The sequence below is a fragment of the Moschus berezovskii genome, chromosome 7, assembly GCF_049115385.1.
Source record: "Moschus berezovskii isolate FMDL1 chromosome 7, NW_MosBer_1.0, whole genome shotgun sequence".
NCBI lineage: Eukaryota > Metazoa > Chordata > Mammalia > Artiodactyla > Moschidae > Moschus > Moschus berezovskii.
In genome coordinates this window covers 16,061,884-16,081,546 of record NC_142466.1, presented here as the reverse complement: position 1 = coordinate 16,081,546, position 19,663 = coordinate 16,061,884, and the positions used below count along the sequence as shown (strand labels likewise).

Below are 19,663 nucleotides of genomic sequence, written 5' to 3'. Positions count from 1 at the left end.
AAGTGGGAGAAACTTCAATAAACACAAAAAAGGGTTTCAGTATCAGTAACAACCCATACAGTACAAGATGGTAATATTGAAAATCTGATCCCATGAACCTACTGAACAAAACAATAATATCCATTTTTTATTTTTTTAAAATGGTATTAAAAAATGGTGACACAGGAAATCTCATTCCTGCTAGTGAGCAGACAGGTTTTCTGGAACAGTGGAGACTTTAAAGTGCTCTTTTACTCAGATCCTATAATGGAATTCTTAAAAAATTTATCCTGAAGATAAAAACCAGAGAGGAATTTTGGAATTGGGACTCCTCAATTATATAACTTATCAGTTACACAGTAGAAAAACACATATATATATTTTGGGGGGTTGCTTAAATTTTGGATATCTAGACTTAATTGGATACCTAGACATAATATGGATGTGAGAGTTGAACTATAAAGAAAGCTGAGCACCGAAGAATTGATGCTTTTGAACTGTGGTGTTGGAGAAGACTCTTGAGTCCCTTGGACTGCAAGGAGATCAAACCTGTCAATCATAAAGGAAGTCAGTCCTGAATATTCAATTGGAAGGACTGATGCTGAAGCTGAAGCTGTAATATTTTGGCTACACAACGCGAAGAACTGACTCATAGGAAAAGACACTGATGCTGGGAAAGACTGAGGGCAGGAGAAGGGGACAACAGAGGATGAGATGGTTGTATGGCATCACCGACTCGATGGACATGAGTCTGAGCAAGCTCCAGGAGTTAGTGAAGGACAGGGAAGCCTGCCATGCCGCAGTCCATGGGGTTGCAAAGAGTTCGATGTGACTAAGTAACTGAACTGAGACATAATTTAGAATGATTACTAGTTTTTCTTTCTTATAATCACTGTTCTAAGTATCACAGTTAAAATTTGTTTCATAAATAAGTTGGAATACTTTCCTTTCATTCTCATTTTTAGAATACTGTAATTCTAACTTTTAAAATTGTATTTGAAATCACCTATGAGGTTGTCTATCTCTTTAAAAAATCAGAGATAGAGACAGAGATATCTGTATAAGAATATTCCCTACAATATTATTTACAGTGGAGAAAAACAGCACCATCTAAATGTCCAGCAATAGAATAATGGTAAGATGAATGATAGTATGGGCTTCCCAGGTAAAGAATCTGCCTGCCAATGCAGGAGACACAGTATACTTGAGTTTAATCCCTGAGTTGGCAAGATCCCCTGGAGAAGTAAATGGCAACCCACTCCAGCATTCTTGCCTGGGAAACCCCATGGACAGAGGACCCTGGTGGGCTACAGTCCACAGGGTCACAAAGAGTTGGACATGACTTAGTGACTACACAACAATAAAATACATCTATACATCAGAATACTGTGCAGCATTTAAAGCTGTGTTTTCAAAAACTATTCTTTTCCCTGCCCACCTCCCAGGCTTCTGAGCAACATACCTTTTCCCCTTGTCTCCTCCAGAATCAAGGGCCACCCTGGACCCCAGTTGTGATGTTTCTGATGGTAGCATTCTGCTTAATTCTAGCCAGTGTCCCATTTCCTGGGCAGACGGATCGGCTGTGACTTAGAACTTGTGATGGAGCCTATGGGTCAGACCAAGGACCAAACTAAAGACTCTTTTTGAAAAATTATTATTATTGAAGTCTAGTTGATTCACAGTGTTGTGATAGTTTCTGTTGTACAGCAAAGTGAATCAGATACACATGTATACACACCTACATACACTGTATAAATATATATGTATTCAGTTCAGTTCAGTCGCTCAGTCGTGTCCGACTCTCTGCGACCCCATGAATCACAGCACGCCAGGCCTCCCTGTCCATCACCAACTCCCGGAGTTCACTCAAACTCATGTCCACAGAGTCGGTGATGCCATCCAGCCATCTCATTCTCTGTCGTCCCCTTCTCCTCCCGCCCCCAACCTTTCCCAGCATCAGAGTCTTTTCCAGTGAGTCAACTCGTCGCATGAGGTGGCCAAAGTATTGGAGTTTCAGCTTTAGCATCGGTCCTTCCAATGAACACCCAGGATTGATCTCCTTTAGAATGGATTGGTTGCACAGATACATGTGTATTTATGTATATATTCTTTTTCATATTCTTTTCCATTATGGTTTACTACAGGATACTGAATATAGTTCCCTGTGCCACACAGTAGGACCTTGTTGTTTATCTATTTTACATATAGTATTTTGTATCTGCTAATCTCAAACTCCTAATTTCTCCCTCTTTACCCCATTTCCTCTTTGGTAACCGTAAGAACACATCTTGTTTTTGATGTGTGTGAGTCTCTTTCTGTTTTGTAAATAAGTGCATCTGTGTCATATTTTAGATTCCACATATAAGGTTTTCACTCTTTAGGTATTTTTCTTCAGTGAGGCACAAGTTTCTCATCCCTAAAACTTTAGGACTTTCTGAGGGTTTCGTTGGCAATAGAATAAAAATGAAATGATGTGTTCTGTACTCGACTTATGCCAAAAGTAACCATATATGGATTTTCTATTGCCTATAAAGTTCCCAAAGTTGGGAGATGTTCTTTATTAGCTTTTAAACAACACAAGTAAATCTGATTGTCTCTAGGCTTGTATTCCATCCCCTTGTGGCTAAGCCCCAAGAATTAAATCCTATGTTTTTGGGGGGCCAGCTTTGCTGGGGGACATTCTCAGAAGGAAGTCTTGCATGCCCCTCCGCAGCACTGCATTCTCAGCAACCTCTCTCAGGCTTCTGTGCAGCTTCTCCATCTCCTTATATTCAGTTTTGACATCTACAGAAGAGCATCAGGAGTTAGTGTCCTTTCCAGAAATGTCCCCAGGAAACAGATCCCCTGAGAATCCTGTTCTGACTTGGGTCAACTGTCCCAGAATATGAGCTCAGGAATGGAACTTAGAGATTAGATGGTCCAATCAATGTGTTTTATAAACAACTTGATCAAAGCAGGCATTGTTGCTCTTACCTTAAGGCTTATCTGATCATAGTGGGCACCTTCAAAATAAACACAAACCTACCCATAGAAGAAGTCTGGGAAATCACTGGGTCTTTACCAAGGCTTCACAAGTGCTCAGTGGAGGGAGACACGAAGCACTCCCCATGCCAAACCTCCGCCAGTCTTTTCCAGGCATCTCTCTCCTACTCCATTCCCTCTCCTCCCAGCTGTCCCCATTCTAAATTCTGTTTTGGCATCTTGGGTTTTTAGCCTATGGTCTGTGATTAGATGATATCCCTGTGATGGTTAATTTTATGTCTCCACCTGTCCGAGTTATGGTGCCCAGATAGTTGATCAAACACTATTCTGGATGTTTTTGTGAGTGTATTTTTGGATGAGATTTACATTTAAATCAGTGGAATCTGAGTAAAGCACATTGCCCCATGCAATGTAGGTGGGCCTCATCTAATCAGCTAAAGGTCTGACTAGAACAAAAGGCTGGTCTTTCCTGAGCAAGAGGGAATTCTCCAGAAGACTGATTTTAGACTTCATCTGCAACAATGGCTCTTCCTGGTTCTCTGGAAGATTGCTGTTGGACTTGAACTGCAAGTCTTTCCTGAGTCTCCAGCCTGCTGGCCTCCCTTATCACATTTTGGACTCATGAACCTTTCATAGTTGCACGAGCCAGTTCCTTAAAATGAATCTCCTCACGTATGTTTGTGTGTATGGGAGACATACACATCCTGTTGTCCTGTTTCTCTGGAGAACCTCGACACACACAGTCCCTGTGAAGGGACAGTTCAGGGTGACCTTGGGGTTGGCTCTGGCATTGATCCGAAAGCTTCTCCAATTCCCTTTGCACCTCTATGCCCCATAGCATGACTCAGACTCACCCACCCTGAGCTGGCCAGTGATGGGAGCCAAGACTGTGGCCAAGAAGGGAGTCAGAACCCTGAGACTGTTTGTCTTGCTCCCGAGTACCCAAAGCTTGTATCTGTTTACCTGCAAGCTCCTTGTAGAGCCCATCCCCTGGGGACGAAGCCAGGGTCAGCATGGTAGCGATGCTGCCCTTCACCTTCTCCGTGATTCCATTCTACACGACAAAGGACAGTCATTCTGTTAGGATGGTGCAGTCTAAAGGGGAAGGAATCTTAATGAAAGGGACCCCACCCCATTCCCCAACCAGAGAGTGTAGGGACCAGGGTTGCCAAAACCAAAGTCAAGTCCAAGGGTGGACCCCTTGAGGATACCCTGGGTGACTAGAGTCATCAGGACAACATATCTGAGGGGTCCCGCCTGCCTTCATAGCTCCTTTCCTAGACTCGGTGATTGTACTTTGCTGCTGAAGGACCGAATCGGGAGTAATGCGGGTGCAGGGAGGCAGGTGTCGGGGGAGAACAGATACCACACAAGCAGAGAAAGCGGCGAAGCACTGGTCATCATCCTCTTGGCCCACCGTGAGTTTAGTCACTGCCTAAATGTTTGTCGACCTCCTGATTTTCATAACACACCATTAATATATAGATAACTTTCCAACTGCCTGAGATATGCCTCCTTGCTACTCTCAGTCCTTTTATCAGCTAAAACCATTTCCCTCTTTTAACCATCTCTTGCCACCCTTTGAAAAACACTCGACTTTCCACTATGCTGACAGAGCCTAGTTCTGAACATTCATCTCCTGACTCCAAGACACGATCTTTTCACCAGTGCATTGGACCAAAGTTCTAGTCTCAGCTGCATCTGCGAACCTTGTGCTAGTACGTTTGGCCCTTAGCCTTAGCTTCATTGTCTGTGAGATCGGAGAATGGGAACCCTCTGTGGTCTTGCCCAGTTGCACCTTCTTGCATGTCTGTCATTTAAGATACATTTGTACATGATCAACCTGCTAATCATTTTTCAGAGCAGTTGTTTTCTTGGGCACCTTAAGGGCCAGTTTTTATGTACTCAGTGGGGATTGGCAGCTGTAGAATCTGGCAAATTTTCTGCAGGTATTTGTAGGCAGTGGTAATATGTGAGATGATGGAAACTAAACTGCTGCTGGTAAATGAGATACCTCTTAGCCCGATCCAAGAGAAATAACTAACGGTTTGTGTCGTGGAGAAAGGGATTTTCCAAAACTGCGGTGATGGGAGGAGAGGAGCGTGTGCACAAGAGGTTGGAGATGTTTCAGGAAGCAGGTTAGTCCAGAGGTGGATGGAAATAGCAAGGAGCCGGGGCCTTGGGAGGTTGGGAGAGGTCAGCTAAGCCTGGACTGAGGCTGATGAATTTGGAAATGCTATTGGCCAGGGACGGGCTAGCAGTAGCTTGGACTAAAGCAAAGAATTTATATTACTTGCAGAGGAGGCCGACAAACTAAGAGACCCAGGACTGGACTGGATGGCCCAAGTGCATTTGACAGAGCACTTAGTTTCCAGGAAACTGTCAGGAACTGTCTTCTGAGATGGACAGAATCTCACCAAAATCTATGCCAGGTACTGTAAGGAACAGATCTATAATAGTTGGTTGGCATTTATCTATAGGTATTTTATGTAGACAAGACATTTTCCCTCATTAGAAAAAGATCTGGGGACTTCCCTGGTGGTCCAGTGGCTAAGACTCCATGCTCCCCAGGCAGGGGGCCTGGGTTCAAGACCTGATCAGGAAACTAAATCTTACATGCTGCAACGAAGACTGGGTGCAGTCAAATAAATATTTTTTTTTAAGTATGTCTTGAGAAAATACTATTGCTAGAGCTGGGTTACCTGGTCCCAAATTCCCACTCTTGTAACTTGCTGGCTCTGTGACCTGTTGATACATCTCTGTCTGCCTCAGTTTTCTCATCTGTAAAGTGGGAACAATCATAGCACCTTATCTCACAGACTTGCTGGGGATTCAATAAGCTCACGTTTGTGAAGCACTTTGGGTCCCCTCTAGCGATCACAGTGATCTTAGTGATGACACAGGAAAGAGAAAGGATGCAGGAGAGAGCTGGAGGCACTGAGTTTCTGAAGTCACAGGCTGAGGCAAGCCCGAGCCAGCACGTGACGGCGGTAGAGGCAGAAGCCAAGGGGAGGCTGGCCTCTTCCCCGCATCACGGGCGTCAGTCGAGCCCACTTTGCAGAAGGCATCCGGCTCTGTCGGGGCTCAAACAACTACTACTTCCTCCATCTCTACCCCTCCTTCCCAGGCCCCCCAAGGAGCCCTCTGGGACCAGAACGCAAACCATGTAAGTTTAATACCTTCAGCTGCTGAAACTGGTGTTGCATCCTTTCTTGAGCCCGTTCGAACATGCCCTCGGCCACCTGCCGGTCCACCCCTCTTCTGAGGACGTCTTTCATTCTTTCACATGCTTTTTTGCCCGTGATCTGTGCAGCCTCTGGCAAAAATGATAGCCACAGTAACACCTCAAACAGGACTTGCTTAGATATCCTTAGCATCAGAAAGAAAGACAAGCAAACCAACTATACACACATGCTGCTGCTGCTGCTGCTAAGTCACTTCAGTCGTGTCTGACTCTGTGTGACCCCATAGATGGAAGCCCACCAGGCTCCCCTGTCCCTGGGATTCTCCAGGCAAGAACACTGGAGTGGGTTGCCATTTCCTTCTCCAATGTGTGAAAGTGAAAAGTGAAAGTGAAGTCGCTCAGTCATGTCGTACACATGTGCATATACATATAGACGTGCCTGGGCCTTCCCAGGTGGCGCAGTGGTTAAAAATCTGCCTGCAGTGCAGGAGAGTCAAGAGCCGTGGATTCAGCCCCTGGGTGAGGAAGATCCCCAGGAGTAGGAAACAGCAGCCCACTCCAGTCTTCTTGCCTGAGAAACTCCATGGACAGAAGAGCCTGGTGGGCTATAGTCCATAGGGTCACAAAGACTCAGACACAACTGAGCACACATATACACACCTACATAACCATACGTATTTGCATGTTATAGTCATACATGTAGCATCATTTTCTACACCATGGAAATAGAGCAACGTAATACAAAAAAATCAATATTTGATCATTTCATGTAGAAAACCTAATGAGTGAACTAAGCAGAAGTTTACAAAATTCCAAACTCCACCACCACCCCAGAAAAAAATCAATGGGACCAACAAACCAAGAAAAAGCTGGCAAGTGAGTTTACAGGTGCTTAAAATAAGAATGAGAATTCAACAAATGCTTTTATAGTTTAATTAGCTGCAATGCAACGCAGAGAGAAGCAAAATGTCTAGATGAAGGGTGGATGAAAGAACTGGAAACAGATAAAAGCGGTTCATGACTGACCTCTCCCCACCCCTCTGCAATTGTTGGGTTTTAATTTGTAGACCGAGAGTGTTATGGGTGCTTAGGACATAGAAGGACAAATGCTTTAAGGGGGGGACAGCAGACAAGGATGCTAAAGGAGCTGACAGACCCCGGAGGAAGCAGAAACATTGCCCTTGGGGCCCCCACCTTCATAACAGGGCTTCAGGTCGTTCTGAACAGAGGTGGTGAGAGATTCATAAATCTTCCTCTTCTTTCTGAGGATGTGTCCCTCCAGGCCTCCCAGGATGGCACTTATCTGAGAATCCACATCAATAAAAGGCCTTTTGTGACAGTCCCTTGACAGAAGCAAGGCAGGGGTTTCCATGGGCTGTGCCATTTCCTCTGCCCGGGTTACTGTCGGCTGCTCCCACCTCCTCCACTACCAGGCTGTGAGCTCCTCCCTTACAGGCAGGAACCTTGTCTTGTCTTTTTTTTGGGGGGGGCGCATGCTTTGTAGCATATGAGATCTTAGTTCCCCAACCAGGGATGGAACCCAGACCACCTGCATTGGGAGCACGGAGTCTTAACCACTGGACCACCAGGAAAGTTCCAAAACTTTGTCTTAAGCATCTTTACATCCCAAAATGCTTCCTGTAGTGCCCGGTGCCTCAGACAACTCAATAAGTATTTACAGAGTTGAACTCAGGTGTATGCATGGTTATGGGACAGGGCATCTCTGGGAAGGGTAAGGGGGCACAGGTGATTCTCATGTAATTTGGGCTGGGCCTGTGCTGTGGGCCTGTACATAGTCATGTCTTCCAAAATTCTTACACTGAAATCTTAAACCCCAATGTGATGGCTCAGATGGTAAAGAATCTGCCTGCAATTTAAGAGACCTGGGTTCAATCCCTGGGTAAGAAAGATACCCTGGAGAAGGAAATGGCAACCCACTCCAATATTCTTGCCTGGGGAATCCCAGGGACAGAGGAGCCTAGTGGTCTAGAGTCCATGGGTTGCAAAGAGTCAGACACAACTGAGCAACTAAGCACAAATGCAGTGTGATGGCATTAGGAGGTAGGGCCTTTGGGAGGTGATTAGAACTCAAGGTGGAGCCCTCTCAGTTGGGATGATGCCCTTTATAGAAGAGACCCTAGAGGGCTTCTGTGCCCTTCTGCCATGTAAGCACACAGCAAAAAGATAGCCACCCCTAAACCAGGAAGTGGGCCCAAGCAGACACCAAATCTGCCTGCACCTTGATCCTGTACTTCCAGCCTCCAGAATACTGAGAAATGTCTGTTGTTTGTAAGCTTCCCAGTCTATGGTATTTTGTTATAGCAGCCTAAACAGACTAAGACAGCCCAGACTAAGAAAATGAGTCCCAGATAAGAGTCTTGAGGACTCAAAACTAAAAAGTAATCTGCAAAAAGATGACACTTCTTGAAACTTCACTGCTATGGATGGTATTTCATGATACTGGCAAAAATGAAGTCAGTGAGACTGTTATCAGTAGATTCGAATGTTTATATAGCTAAAGACTCTTTGAAGATACTTCCTGGGAACTGAGTCTGTTTGACAATCTCAGCACTTATTATTGGCTGCTTCTCAGGGGAACAGAGCTTGCTACCTCCAGGATCTCTTCTCTCTCCTCCATCCTGCTATATTCTGTATCTCATAGCATCTGTTATCAGGTCTACCCAGAGCCTAGACACTCCAAGAGAACAAGTAGGGAAAGACAGGCAACCTCCAAAATCCTGCTGGGAAGAAAACCACTACCCAGGCTCATTGCCCTCTTCACTCTATAAGGATCTTACCTCCTGGATCAGGAAACTCTTTTTATAGCTGTCATACTTCCAGCCATTTCTTATCCCAATTTCAGTCATCTTCTCCTGCAGAGAGAGCTTAAAAGCATCTATGTGGGGGATCAGAGCTGAACCATCACTGGGCTTCCCAGACCTACTGAGGAAAGCAAAGTAAAATGTTAAGGGACAGCAGCAGCTATTGTGGGATTAAAACAAAGAATTAACTAGCTGGTATTCTTTTACTCATTTTTAAGAGAAGGGTGATGAGCTCTAATAGTTATAAAATTTTTTCAATGTTCCAAGCACTGTGCCGTGCTAGGCCTTTGATATAAAAACCTATGGGGTCAGTGCAATGACACCCATTTTACGGATGAGGAAATTGAAGTTTGGAAATGGCTGCTAAAATGTGTTCAGAGTCACATGGCTAGTGAGCAGCAGGGTCAGGCCTTAGACACTGATCTGTTTGACCTCAAAACTCATAGTCTTTCTGCTACTCAAATGTTCCCACTTGAAAGGGTGGGATGGACTACACCTTGAAAGATGGGCAAGGTTTGTTGTTGTTGTTGTTTAGTCACTGAGTCATGTCTGACTCATAGTCACCCCAGGGACTGAAGCCTGCCAGGCTCCTCTGTCCATGGAATTCTCCAGGCAAAAATAGTGGAGTGGGTTGCCATTGCTTCCATGGGATCTTCCCGACCCAAGGACTGAGCCCAATGTCTCCTGCATTGCAGGCGATCCTGCAGATTCTCTACCGCTGAGCCACAGGGAAGCCTGTGTGAGGCTTAGGGATGTGAAAAGGAGGAGGCAGCATTCTCCCCAGTGACGACATAGTGAACTAAGTTTCAGGACATCCCAGGGGTATGAGATGAGCAGAAGAGAGGGCAGAGCCTTGAAGTCCTAGATCTCCACCTGTGCGTCAAGTGACCCTGGGAAAGCTGTGTGATTCCTCCCAATGGCAGTGTGTTCACTTGCAAAAAGACCAGAGTTACTTCAGAGGGTTCTTGGAAGGATATGATAACATGATGCATGCAAAGTGCTTAGCACAGTTCCTAGTACGTCTCAGTAACTTTCTGCTGCCCTCAAATTGGTAAAAGCCGGGAGGGCAGGGAAGGATGGGAAAGGCCAGTTGGAGGCAGGTGGAATGTCTTGCACTCTATTCCAAGGAATTTGGAGTTTACCCTACAGACGTGTAAACAGGGAGAGTGGGCATAGGTGGAATGGCATGATGAAAAACAAATTTAAAGGAAGGTTGGGGAGCAGGGAGTATTGAGCAGAAGTTGAATGGTTCAAACAGGTGGCGGGCCAGGTGAAATACCAGGGGTGAAGGATGGAGGCTGAAGACAAGTGAGGAATAGAAGACTCTGTTTCTGTGGAAGGAGGTCCAAAACTTCCTTGGAGGTTTTGGAGGCCAAGGAAGAAGGGAAGGAGCAGGCGCTGTGAAGGCTCAGGCCCCTAAACCCCAAGCCATGTGTTAAAGGACAAGCAGAGTCATCCTGAGCCATTTTTCCTTTTCATGCTCAGGGAAATTTGCAAAGGCTGTGTGTTTCCTTAAGTCCACACTTTCCAACCAAAATACCCTATCCTTGGCCCAGGTCCATAAGAAAATGGATCCCCTGCTGCCTGTAGGAGATATTTGAAAAATAACAGGAATTATAACATTAGTCTCAAAGTAGCATCTCCAGCTGCACTCCGGGTCACCACGGGAAAATTTTAAGTAAACCCAACCAAGAAGGCTTTTGTGTTTTGCCAAAGACTGAGTTTTCCTCCTCAAGTTGCAAGCTCTGCACCCTTCCAGATCCCAAGAACAAATTCTTGAAGATGAGACTCTGGCCCAGACGTTCTTAGGATGTTTGTTCACAGAGGAGCCAAATGGATTTCTTTACCTAAAAATGCGCCCAAAAACAGGATCAATCTGTTCATAGATGGGCTGTGTGATGGCTTCATTCAGATCAATTCTCGCAAGAGTCCTGGAGGCATAGATGCCATTTTTCAGGCAAACCGCTTTCAGAGTCTGGTGAAAGCCCTGGTTTCCTCTACTCCTCTGGATAAACAATAAGATAACAGAGTTAGTAGATACCTAGAATTCATGGAATCAGACCTACATTGCCTTGAGTGTGTGTGTGTGTGTGTGTGTGCGCGCGCGCGCCCTTGTGTATGCTCAGTCAGTCAGACATGTCCGACTCTTTGTGACCCCCATGGACTGTAGCCCACCAGGCTCCTCTGTCCAGGGGGTTCTCTAGACATGAATACTGGAGTGGGTAGCCATTTTGTCCTCCAAGGGATCTTCACAACAGGGGGATCACATGCATATTCCTGCATCGCAATTGGATTCTTTACTACTGAGGCACCTGGGAAGCTCATTCAATTAGTCTAATTTTTAGTAAAACGAAATTATCAGTAATACTTGTGTACTAGTTTAGGATCTATCTGGGATGTTTTAGTCTAGATCCCAAACACTATTAGCAAGAATTACTGGGAAAAGTAGAGACATGATCTTCCAATTAAGCTACTCATTATTAAGCTACACAAGAGGCTAGCAGTCACACCTCTAGTCAGCAGGAGCTTCCACTTTGAGCTCCCAAAACATCCTCTACTGTCTCTGCTCACATACAGCAGCTTCACATTTGTCTCTTTACTCATCAAGGTGATGCAATGGATCATCAGCTGGTTGAGATTAAGCCCAGTGTCTCATCCATCATGACGTCCTCACCGTCTGGTCCTGGCATGTGTCATGCTTGATAAACATGTGTTAAATGAGCAGTTCTTAAATACAAATGTGCTCTGACTCCACTACAAGTATGTTTCAGATTTTCCAAGAACAGCCCAGAGTTTTATATTTTTTATTAAATATTTGATAAACTGTGACTTGATGTGTATATCTTTGTCATATTTTTTCCCAGAAACATAAATTCACAAATGAGAAGAAAAAAATTATGAAGCTAGAGCTGTTAGAGACAACCGATTTTAGCCGCATGGTGATTGAGTCTCAAGGGAAGAATAAGAGAATATAAAATACATTAGCACTGACCAGAATTTCAGTAGAGGGCCTTGTGACTATTGTTGTTTTGTTTAGTTGCTCAGTTGTGTCTGACTCTTTGCAACCCCATGGACTGTAGCCCTCCAGGCTCCTCTGTCCATGGGGATTTCCCAGGCAAGAATACTGGAGTGGGTTGCCATTTCCTCCTCCAGGGGATCTTCCTGACCCAGGGATCAAACCCGGGTCTCCTGCACTGCAGGCGGATTCTTTTACCATCTGAGCCACCAGGGAAGCACTTGTGATCATTAATCAGTGATCTATGTTTTAGGGGAATATATTTTAAGTTAATGGCTGTGTAGCATGGTACAACCCGGAGAAGGCAATGGCAAGCCACTCCAGTACTCTTGCCTAGAAAATCCCATGGATGGAGGAGCCTGGTGGGCTGCAGTCCGTGGGGTCGCTAAGGGTCGGACACGACTGAGTGACTTCACTTTCACTTTTCACTTTCACACACTGGAGAAGGAAATGGCAACCCACTCCAGTGTTCTTGCCTGGAGAATCCCAGGGAAGGGGGAGCCTAGTGGGCTTCCGTCTATGGGGTCACACAGAGTCGGACACGACTGACGTGACTTAGCAGCAGCAGCATGGTACAACCGGCAGCATACTGTATCTATCCACATCTCTCTATCAGATCTGTCTAGCTATCTGTATTTTAATAGTCTGCCACTTCACTTAATATTATAACATAAGCATTTCCTGAATTCATTGCAAATACTTCCAAAAATATTTTAACCACCACATAATATCATATGGATGCATCATAATTCACTTTACCATTCTTTCATCACTAGACATTTAGGTTATTTTACTATATCATATAATGTTATGATGTCAGTATATACATATTTGCCGAAATGTCTGATCACAAGGCAAGCTGCTTATCCAATAGGAATTCCCCAGGTGTGTCTGTAGTCACAGAGAAAGAAGCCATTGAAGGGCTAAGGAGACAGGGGATAGTTCCTAGGATAGAGCCCTAGTGACGGCCTGAAGATGCCTGATGCTGCTCCTTCCTCCCCAAGTAGGTCATCTCAGGGGACTGGTCCCCACCTCCTGCCTTCACTTGCTCAGCACCCACTTACTCATTCACTTTTTTGATCTGGGTCTTCTCCCATCGTGTGGAAACAGTTCTTCCTAGGGTCACTTAGTTACCTATTACTATGAAACAAATTACCCTAAACTTCATGGCTTAAACAACAATACACATTTCTTATCTCCCGTCCCTTGTGGTTCAGTTGCTGAGTCATGTCTGATTCTGCAGCTCCAGGCTCCTCTATCCTCCACTATCTCCCAGGGTTCACTCTGACTCATGCCTGTTGAGTCGGTGATGCTATCTAACCATCTCCTCCCCTTTGCCATCCCTTAGAAACGTCACATAACTAATTAAAAGATAAAACAACAATTTATATGCCAAGTGAGAGATTACAGGATGCTTTCTTATGTGTATCTAATTGATACTTACATCACCCCTGTGAAATAGACTAGACAAGTATTTATCATCCCCATTTTATAGAAGAAAAATCCAACAGGCTTAAGTGGGTTTCGGGCCTCACCCAGACCTACAGAGAGGGTGTTTGGTGGGGCTGGCACTTAAAACAAGACCCTCAGATCCTAAATTCCAACTCTCCCTAACCATGTACCTTTCCCTGAGTCCTTGCAACGCACAGTCAAACAGTTACTCAATATGCTTTCCTGTGTGCAATTTTCACTCTCTCCCAATCTCTTCCAACTCTGTATTTCTCTGGAAAGCAATGGGATAGTAGAAAAGTAGGTGAGGGATCAGACAGACCTCACCAAATATCATGGTTTTCCCTGTCGAGGGTCACTCACCACCAGGCACGCCCCAAGGATGCGTCGGTAGGAACTCCTGGCGTTCCAGATCCCTTCTTGCAGGGGCTGTGCTATGTGGGCAAAACACTGGTCAATGGCCTTCTCCAGCAACTGTATCTTCTCTTCCACAAATCTCCGCAGGCCACTCATGTGCAAGTATTCATTCTAGGGACAAGGAGCATCAGGAGCATGAGGCTATGCCCTCCCTACAGGCATCGGCTTTTGCAGGTCTGCTTCCTCTAAGCCTGTCCAGGTTGAGCTTGAGCTAACCCCCAGAGTGGACTTCACCTTCTCACCCAGTACAGCATCCTCCAGTCCCAGGTCTACTTAAGCTTTGTGGGTTGGCACACGTGTGTGCTTAGTTTCTAAGTCATTTCCGATGCTTTGCAACCCCATGAACTGTCTCCTGCCAGGCTCTTCTGTCCATGGGATTTCCAAGGCAAGAATACTGGAGTGAGTTGCCATTTCCTTCTCTCAGAGCTCTTCCTAACCCAGTGATCAAACCTGACTCTCCTACACTGGCAGCAGATTCTTTACCATCTGAGCCACCGGGAAAGCCACTTGTGGGATTGGAAAATAGAACAAATATATGCCTCCTACAACTTATTTTAGTGGCATAATCCATTAGGCTATTGGAAAGAGTAAATATTTTAAAAAATCCAGCCATTATTAAAAGAGATTTTCCAATGACATCTGATTTGACAAATATTTAATGAACTTGGTGCAGTTTGAGAGGATAGGATTTCTCAAATTGTGTGAGAAAAATGTGCATAGAACTCACTGGGCAAGTTGGTTCAAACCTGAGCACCTGGAATTCTATGCTTCTAGCAAGTCCCAGGTTAACAGTGACCTTTTGGAATAAATAGCAGAGCTATAGGACCACCAAACTAAAGACTTGGTTCCTGCTTCAAAGGAGAACAGTCTAATCAGGGAAGAAATGTCAATTCAAATATTCAAGGGAGTGACCACCAGAGGCTGTCTTGACCTCTAGGTTCCAAACTGGGAACTTTGTAGCGCCTGCCCCTGTATGAGAACCCTGGAGACCATGCAGTGTCCACCTGCAGTGGAAAGAAGCCACACTCCTTAGCTCAGCACTTAAGGTCCTTCTTGGCCAGAATTCAACCAATTTCTCCAGCATCACCAGCTCTCTGCCCAGAAGGTCCTCCCCTGTAGCTGCCCATGAACTTGCTGCCATTCTCCAAATGTGCCATCCTTTTGGCTGTGCACAGGCTCTGCCCACGTTCTCATCTTCCCAGAAAAAAGTTCAAAAGGCACTTCTCGTGTCATGCTGTCCCTGACTCCCCCAGCAGAGTTGGGGTGAGCAGAGTTTGGGTGCTCTTTCCTGGGCTCCCGTTGCATTTGGTAACTCTTGCTATGCTGTATTTCCCTTGGGCCACGTGTCTCCCTATTCTGGGCCAGGACCTTGCTGAAGAGACAGACTGTTATTCATGCTTGTTTATTCCAGGCATGGCACGGGGAGTGCAGTCCATAAACGTTTGTGGAGTGAGTGGCATGGAGAAATGGCTGGATAACATAGGATTTTAAATTCTATTCCAAATTGGATGACAGAAATAGCTCTTGCATTAAGGTGTGACCTTCCATAGATGACTTATCATCCCTGAATCCTCAAGGGCATTGTCTGTGAAGTAAGTTGAATGATCCTGAAAATAGCCTCAAACTCCTACATTCTGAGTCTCGGAATAGATGAGTTTCAGAAGTTTATGGAAACTATCCCACATCAGGCATGCCCTGGGAAGTTTCAGAGTTTTCGCTAGTTAGAATTCTATACTGTAGTTCACCAGGCTCCTCTGTCCACGAAGTTCTCCAGGCAAGAATACTGGAGTGGGTTGCGATTCCCTTCTCCAGGTGATCTTCCTGACCTAGGGCTCGAACTCCGGTCTCCTGTGTTACAGACAGATTCTTTACCACCTGAGCCACCAGGGAAGCCCCGGAATTCTATAAGCAGGACTTTTTTCTCAGAGTGCTTGCTGGGTTCTTTGAAATTTGTGGTGTCACTGATGACCAAAATGAAAGAAGAAAGAAGTCATGAAAAGGAACGCCACAGGCAAGATTCTCACAATGGCTCACTCTCAACGAATCCTTATTGAAGAAGGAAAAGAATGATAAGAAGCAGAAGGGCTGGGAATGAAGAAAGGGGAAAAGGCTGGCATCTACTATGAATAAATGCAGGGCTCATTCAGCATTGAGATTGTCATAATCAACTTCCTATTAATTCATAAAGATAAAGGTGAGATCCCTGTTCATGTAAAACCACTAACTGGACTTCTCTGGGGATCCGGTGGTTGAGAATCCACCTGCCAATGCAGGGGACATGGGTTTAATCCCCGGGCTGAGAAGATTCCACAGGCCAGAGAGCAACTCAGCCCATGCACCACAATTACTACAGCCCGTGCTCTGGGGCCTGGGAACCACCACAAGAGAAGCCACCTCAATGAAAAGCCTTCACACTGCAACTAAGAGAGTACCCCTCGCTTGCCACAACTAGACAAAAGCCAGTGCACAGCTATGAAGAGCCAGCACGACCAAAAGTGAAATTAATTAATTTTAAAAATATAAATAAATGCAAAATAAAATCATTATCCTCTAATATTTGAGTTTGAGTCACAATCTTTAAAAAAAAAATGGTCCATCACATACAATTTTAGGGCTTTTTTTCCCCAGAATACAAAGGAATACAAAACTCTTGCCTTTTTTCCAAGAATACAAAAGAATACAAAACTCTTGCCTTCCAACTTTCTATCAAAGAAGTAAGGCTGAGACTGATATGTGAGGCCAAAGAATTTTGAGGAAGGCTGCTGGCAACCCCCTCTAAAAGGCTAGGATAGAACTCCTGCCAGCCCCCTCCTCTGCGTCTTCTGTCACCTAGAGTCTGGATACAAGGAGAGAACTGAGGCTGCACTTCCATATCACACTCCAGCTTGGACTGCAATAGGCTTTGTCCCGGTGTTTATCAAGCCAACCAACCACACACAGCACCGCATCTGATTCATTTTCCATCAGCACTTCCAAAAGCAATCTTTGGCTGGGCAGCAAGGCAACTTTCACCCCGAAGAATTTTTTGGGGAAGTTGGAATGTCAAAACCTTCACTAGTATTTCAGAGGGCAAAAGTCAAAGTAGAAAATCTCAAATTCCAGAAAGGTTTTTTTGTTTTATTTTTTCACAGAACTAGAACAAAACACAGAGTAAGAAATATGAGGGAAAAGATGGTGAATCTTGCTCTATTTGGCACTTTTTATGTAGAATTTTTAAAACGGAAAAGACCCTGATGCTGGGAAAGATTGAAGGCACAAGGAGAAGGGGATGACAGAGGACGAGATGGTTGGATGGCATCACCGACTCAGTGGACATGGGTTTGAGCAAGCTCCAGGAGATGGTGAAGGACAGGGAAGCCTGGTGTGGAGTCTCAAAGAGTCAGACACGACTAAGTGACTAAACAACAACAACAAAAACATTTGACCAACACTGCATGGACTATTAAAAGTTGATATTGTGTGTCTTCCCAGTGGCTCCCTGGACTGAGCTCCCAAAGCAGGGGGCCCAGGTTCGATTCCTGGCTGGAGAACTAGATTCCACATGCTGTAACTAAGACCCGGTGCAGCCAAATAGAATGTTGTTTAAGAGTCAACATTGCTCACTTTTCACACTGAAGTCACGTCCAGACCAGCTGCCCCAGCTAGTCCCTCCACTGGGCCCTCCCAGGCTCACTGTCCCATGTTATGGGGACCAACGCGATCGTACATTTCTCTACCCTTCCCTTTTCTATGTAATAACAGGTCAGACAGCTTGGCTGAGCAAAGATGATAGATGACAGCAAGTATGGAAATAAAGAAACACCAAAGGAGAACGTCCAAAGGCTGTCAATTCAGAGCTTGCTGTAGTAAGGGAGTCGGTGGGCATCATCTGCATCTGGCAGATACTCAAAGGCAGGCCAGGGGCTTCCCTGGTGGCTCAACAGTGAAGAATCTGCCTGCAATATGGGCAGATTCAACCCCTGGGTCAGGAAGATCCCCTGGAGAAGGGAACGGCTACCCACTCCATTCCAGTATTCTTGCCTGGAGAATCCCATAGACAGAGGAACCTGGCAGGTTAGTCCATGGGGTGGCAAAGACTCAGACATGACTGAGCAGGCACACACACACAAAGGCAGGCAGAGGGGTGGGAAGGCTTTGGGCACCGTGAACAGAGACCCCTGGCATGGGGCAGCCATGAGTGGGGACCTAGCAGCAGGGATCCCATGTGATTCATGAGGGTGAGTGAAAAGATGACAAATCTTGCTCTATTTGGCACTTTTGTGTAGAATTTCTAAAATGATGAATATATTCATCTTTCCTTGATTGGTCCTTGTTGAAGCAGGGATAAAGATTAGGGAAGCCCATGAGCTAACAGGGTTGTCTGTGATGAGAGTTTAATGACTAGCCAGTTATAGCAAAAATATGAATGTCAACAGAACAGTGCGGTCTGCTGGGACAGTGTCATTTGCAGAATTAAAGGCAACGCCATCATTGCTAAAGGGTTTAATTTGGATGGGAGCTGTAACTCTCCAGCCGTACTTCTAGTCATCTGAATTAGATGGGTTGTTTTTGTGTGTTTCAGGTTGTTACAAATTCTTTTTCTGTTTTATAAGCAACCACTGCTCATATTTTAAAATACCTAAGCATCATGGTAATCTCTTTGCAATGAAATATGGATGAAGGGTAAAAAATTTTAAAAAGGTTAGGGAAGCCCTTGAGCCTGGTGGGCTATAGTCCACGGGGTCACAAAGAGTCGGACATGACTGAGTGACTAAGCATAGCACACAGGGAAGCCCTTAGTCATTAACCAAGGTCTGGCCATTTGGGGCTGATTGTTACAGAAGTTATTGCTTTGCTTCTTAGATTGTCATCAGAGATAGCAGTATAACTTCCCACATGTCTAAGATAGAGCAGGCTGACTTCTCGAGCTGTTTATTGTAGATCTGGGGTTGGCTTCCTAGTCTGGTGGTTGCAGACTGTGGGTCAAAGTTCTGTTTTTACATATGCTTGTCTGTATATTCAATCCCTCATGAGGAAGCAATGCTTTGGGTGATTTATTCTGGCAGCAAATTTTTCTTCCAAGCTTATAATTTAGCAGCATATCCTTTTTACATGCTTGTGAGCTAAGTCGCTTAGTCATGTCCAACCCTTTGTAACCCCATGGACAGTAGCCCACCAGGCTCCTTTGCCCATGGGATTCTCCAGGCAAGAATACTGGAGTGGGTTGCCATTTCTTTCTCCAGGAGATCTTTCCGACTCAGGGATCAAACCTACATTGGCAGGCGGATTCTTTACCATTGAGCCACCAGGGAAGCTCAGCTTATTCCAGCAGAAGAAGACACACCTCTCCTACCATTAAACACACTCTAACTGATTCAAGTCTCAGGAGAGGCCAAAGTGACTGTTTTTACCTTTTCCTCTCAGCCTATCTGTCACAGGTTAAAAGAAAAAGATCAAACATTCTTTGCTTACTCAAAGGTTACAATGTTAACCCTCAGATTATCTTTATTCTCTTTAGACTCTCTGAGTTTAGGGTGTTCCTCTGGTCAGAAAAGAAAAGTCATTCCAAGTTAATTCTCTAACTTGGTAAGAGGGAGGGTTCTGCCCAGGCTGGGAGGCAAAGGACACATAGCCCAGGGGCCTCCCCAGCATACCTGAACATGGTCCGTGCAGCTGAAACTGTCTGTGAGGAGCAACAGGCCAAAAGCTTCCGTGACGTACTTGGTCACCATCCTCTTTTTCTTATCCAAGAGCCTTCTCCTGATATATTCTCTTAGCTTGGGGATTTCTGGAATTCACAGGCAACACAAACAGTTTGAAAAGGCCAGAGTTCAT

The 19,663-nt window shown here is 45.2% G+C and overlaps 1 protein-coding gene across 5 annotated transcripts in view; it reads right to left on the bottom strand.

The window, feature by feature from the left end:
- Positions 1-1,918: 1,918 nt before the first annotated feature.
- NUGGC (nuclear GTPase, germinal center associated) overlaps positions 1,919-19,663 on the bottom strand; it is a 47,999-nt gene continuing 30,254 nt past the window's right edge. For 2 of the 5 annotated variants that reach the window (XM_055428087.2, XM_088837829.1), the window contains 8 exons: positions 19,483-19,616; positions 13,796-13,960; positions 10,815-10,972; positions 8,944-9,088; positions 7,340-7,448; positions 6,141-6,277; positions 3,925-4,015; positions 1,919-2,763 (listed from right to left, as the gene is read on the bottom strand). In XM_055428087.2, the coding sequence (XP_055284062.1) occupies positions 2,624-2,763; positions 3,925-4,015; positions 6,141-6,277; positions 7,340-7,448; positions 8,944-9,088; positions 10,815-10,972; positions 13,796-13,960; positions 19,483-19,616 (1,079 nt within the window). In that variant the 3' untranslated portion in view covers positions 1,919-2,623. The remainder of the gene's footprint in view (positions 2,764-3,924; positions 4,016-6,140; positions 6,278-7,339; positions 7,449-8,943; positions 9,089-10,814; positions 10,973-13,795; positions 13,961-19,482; positions 19,617-19,663) is intronic. The other 3 variants (XM_088837827.1, XM_088837828.1, XM_088837830.1) reach the window with 3 other exon arrangements.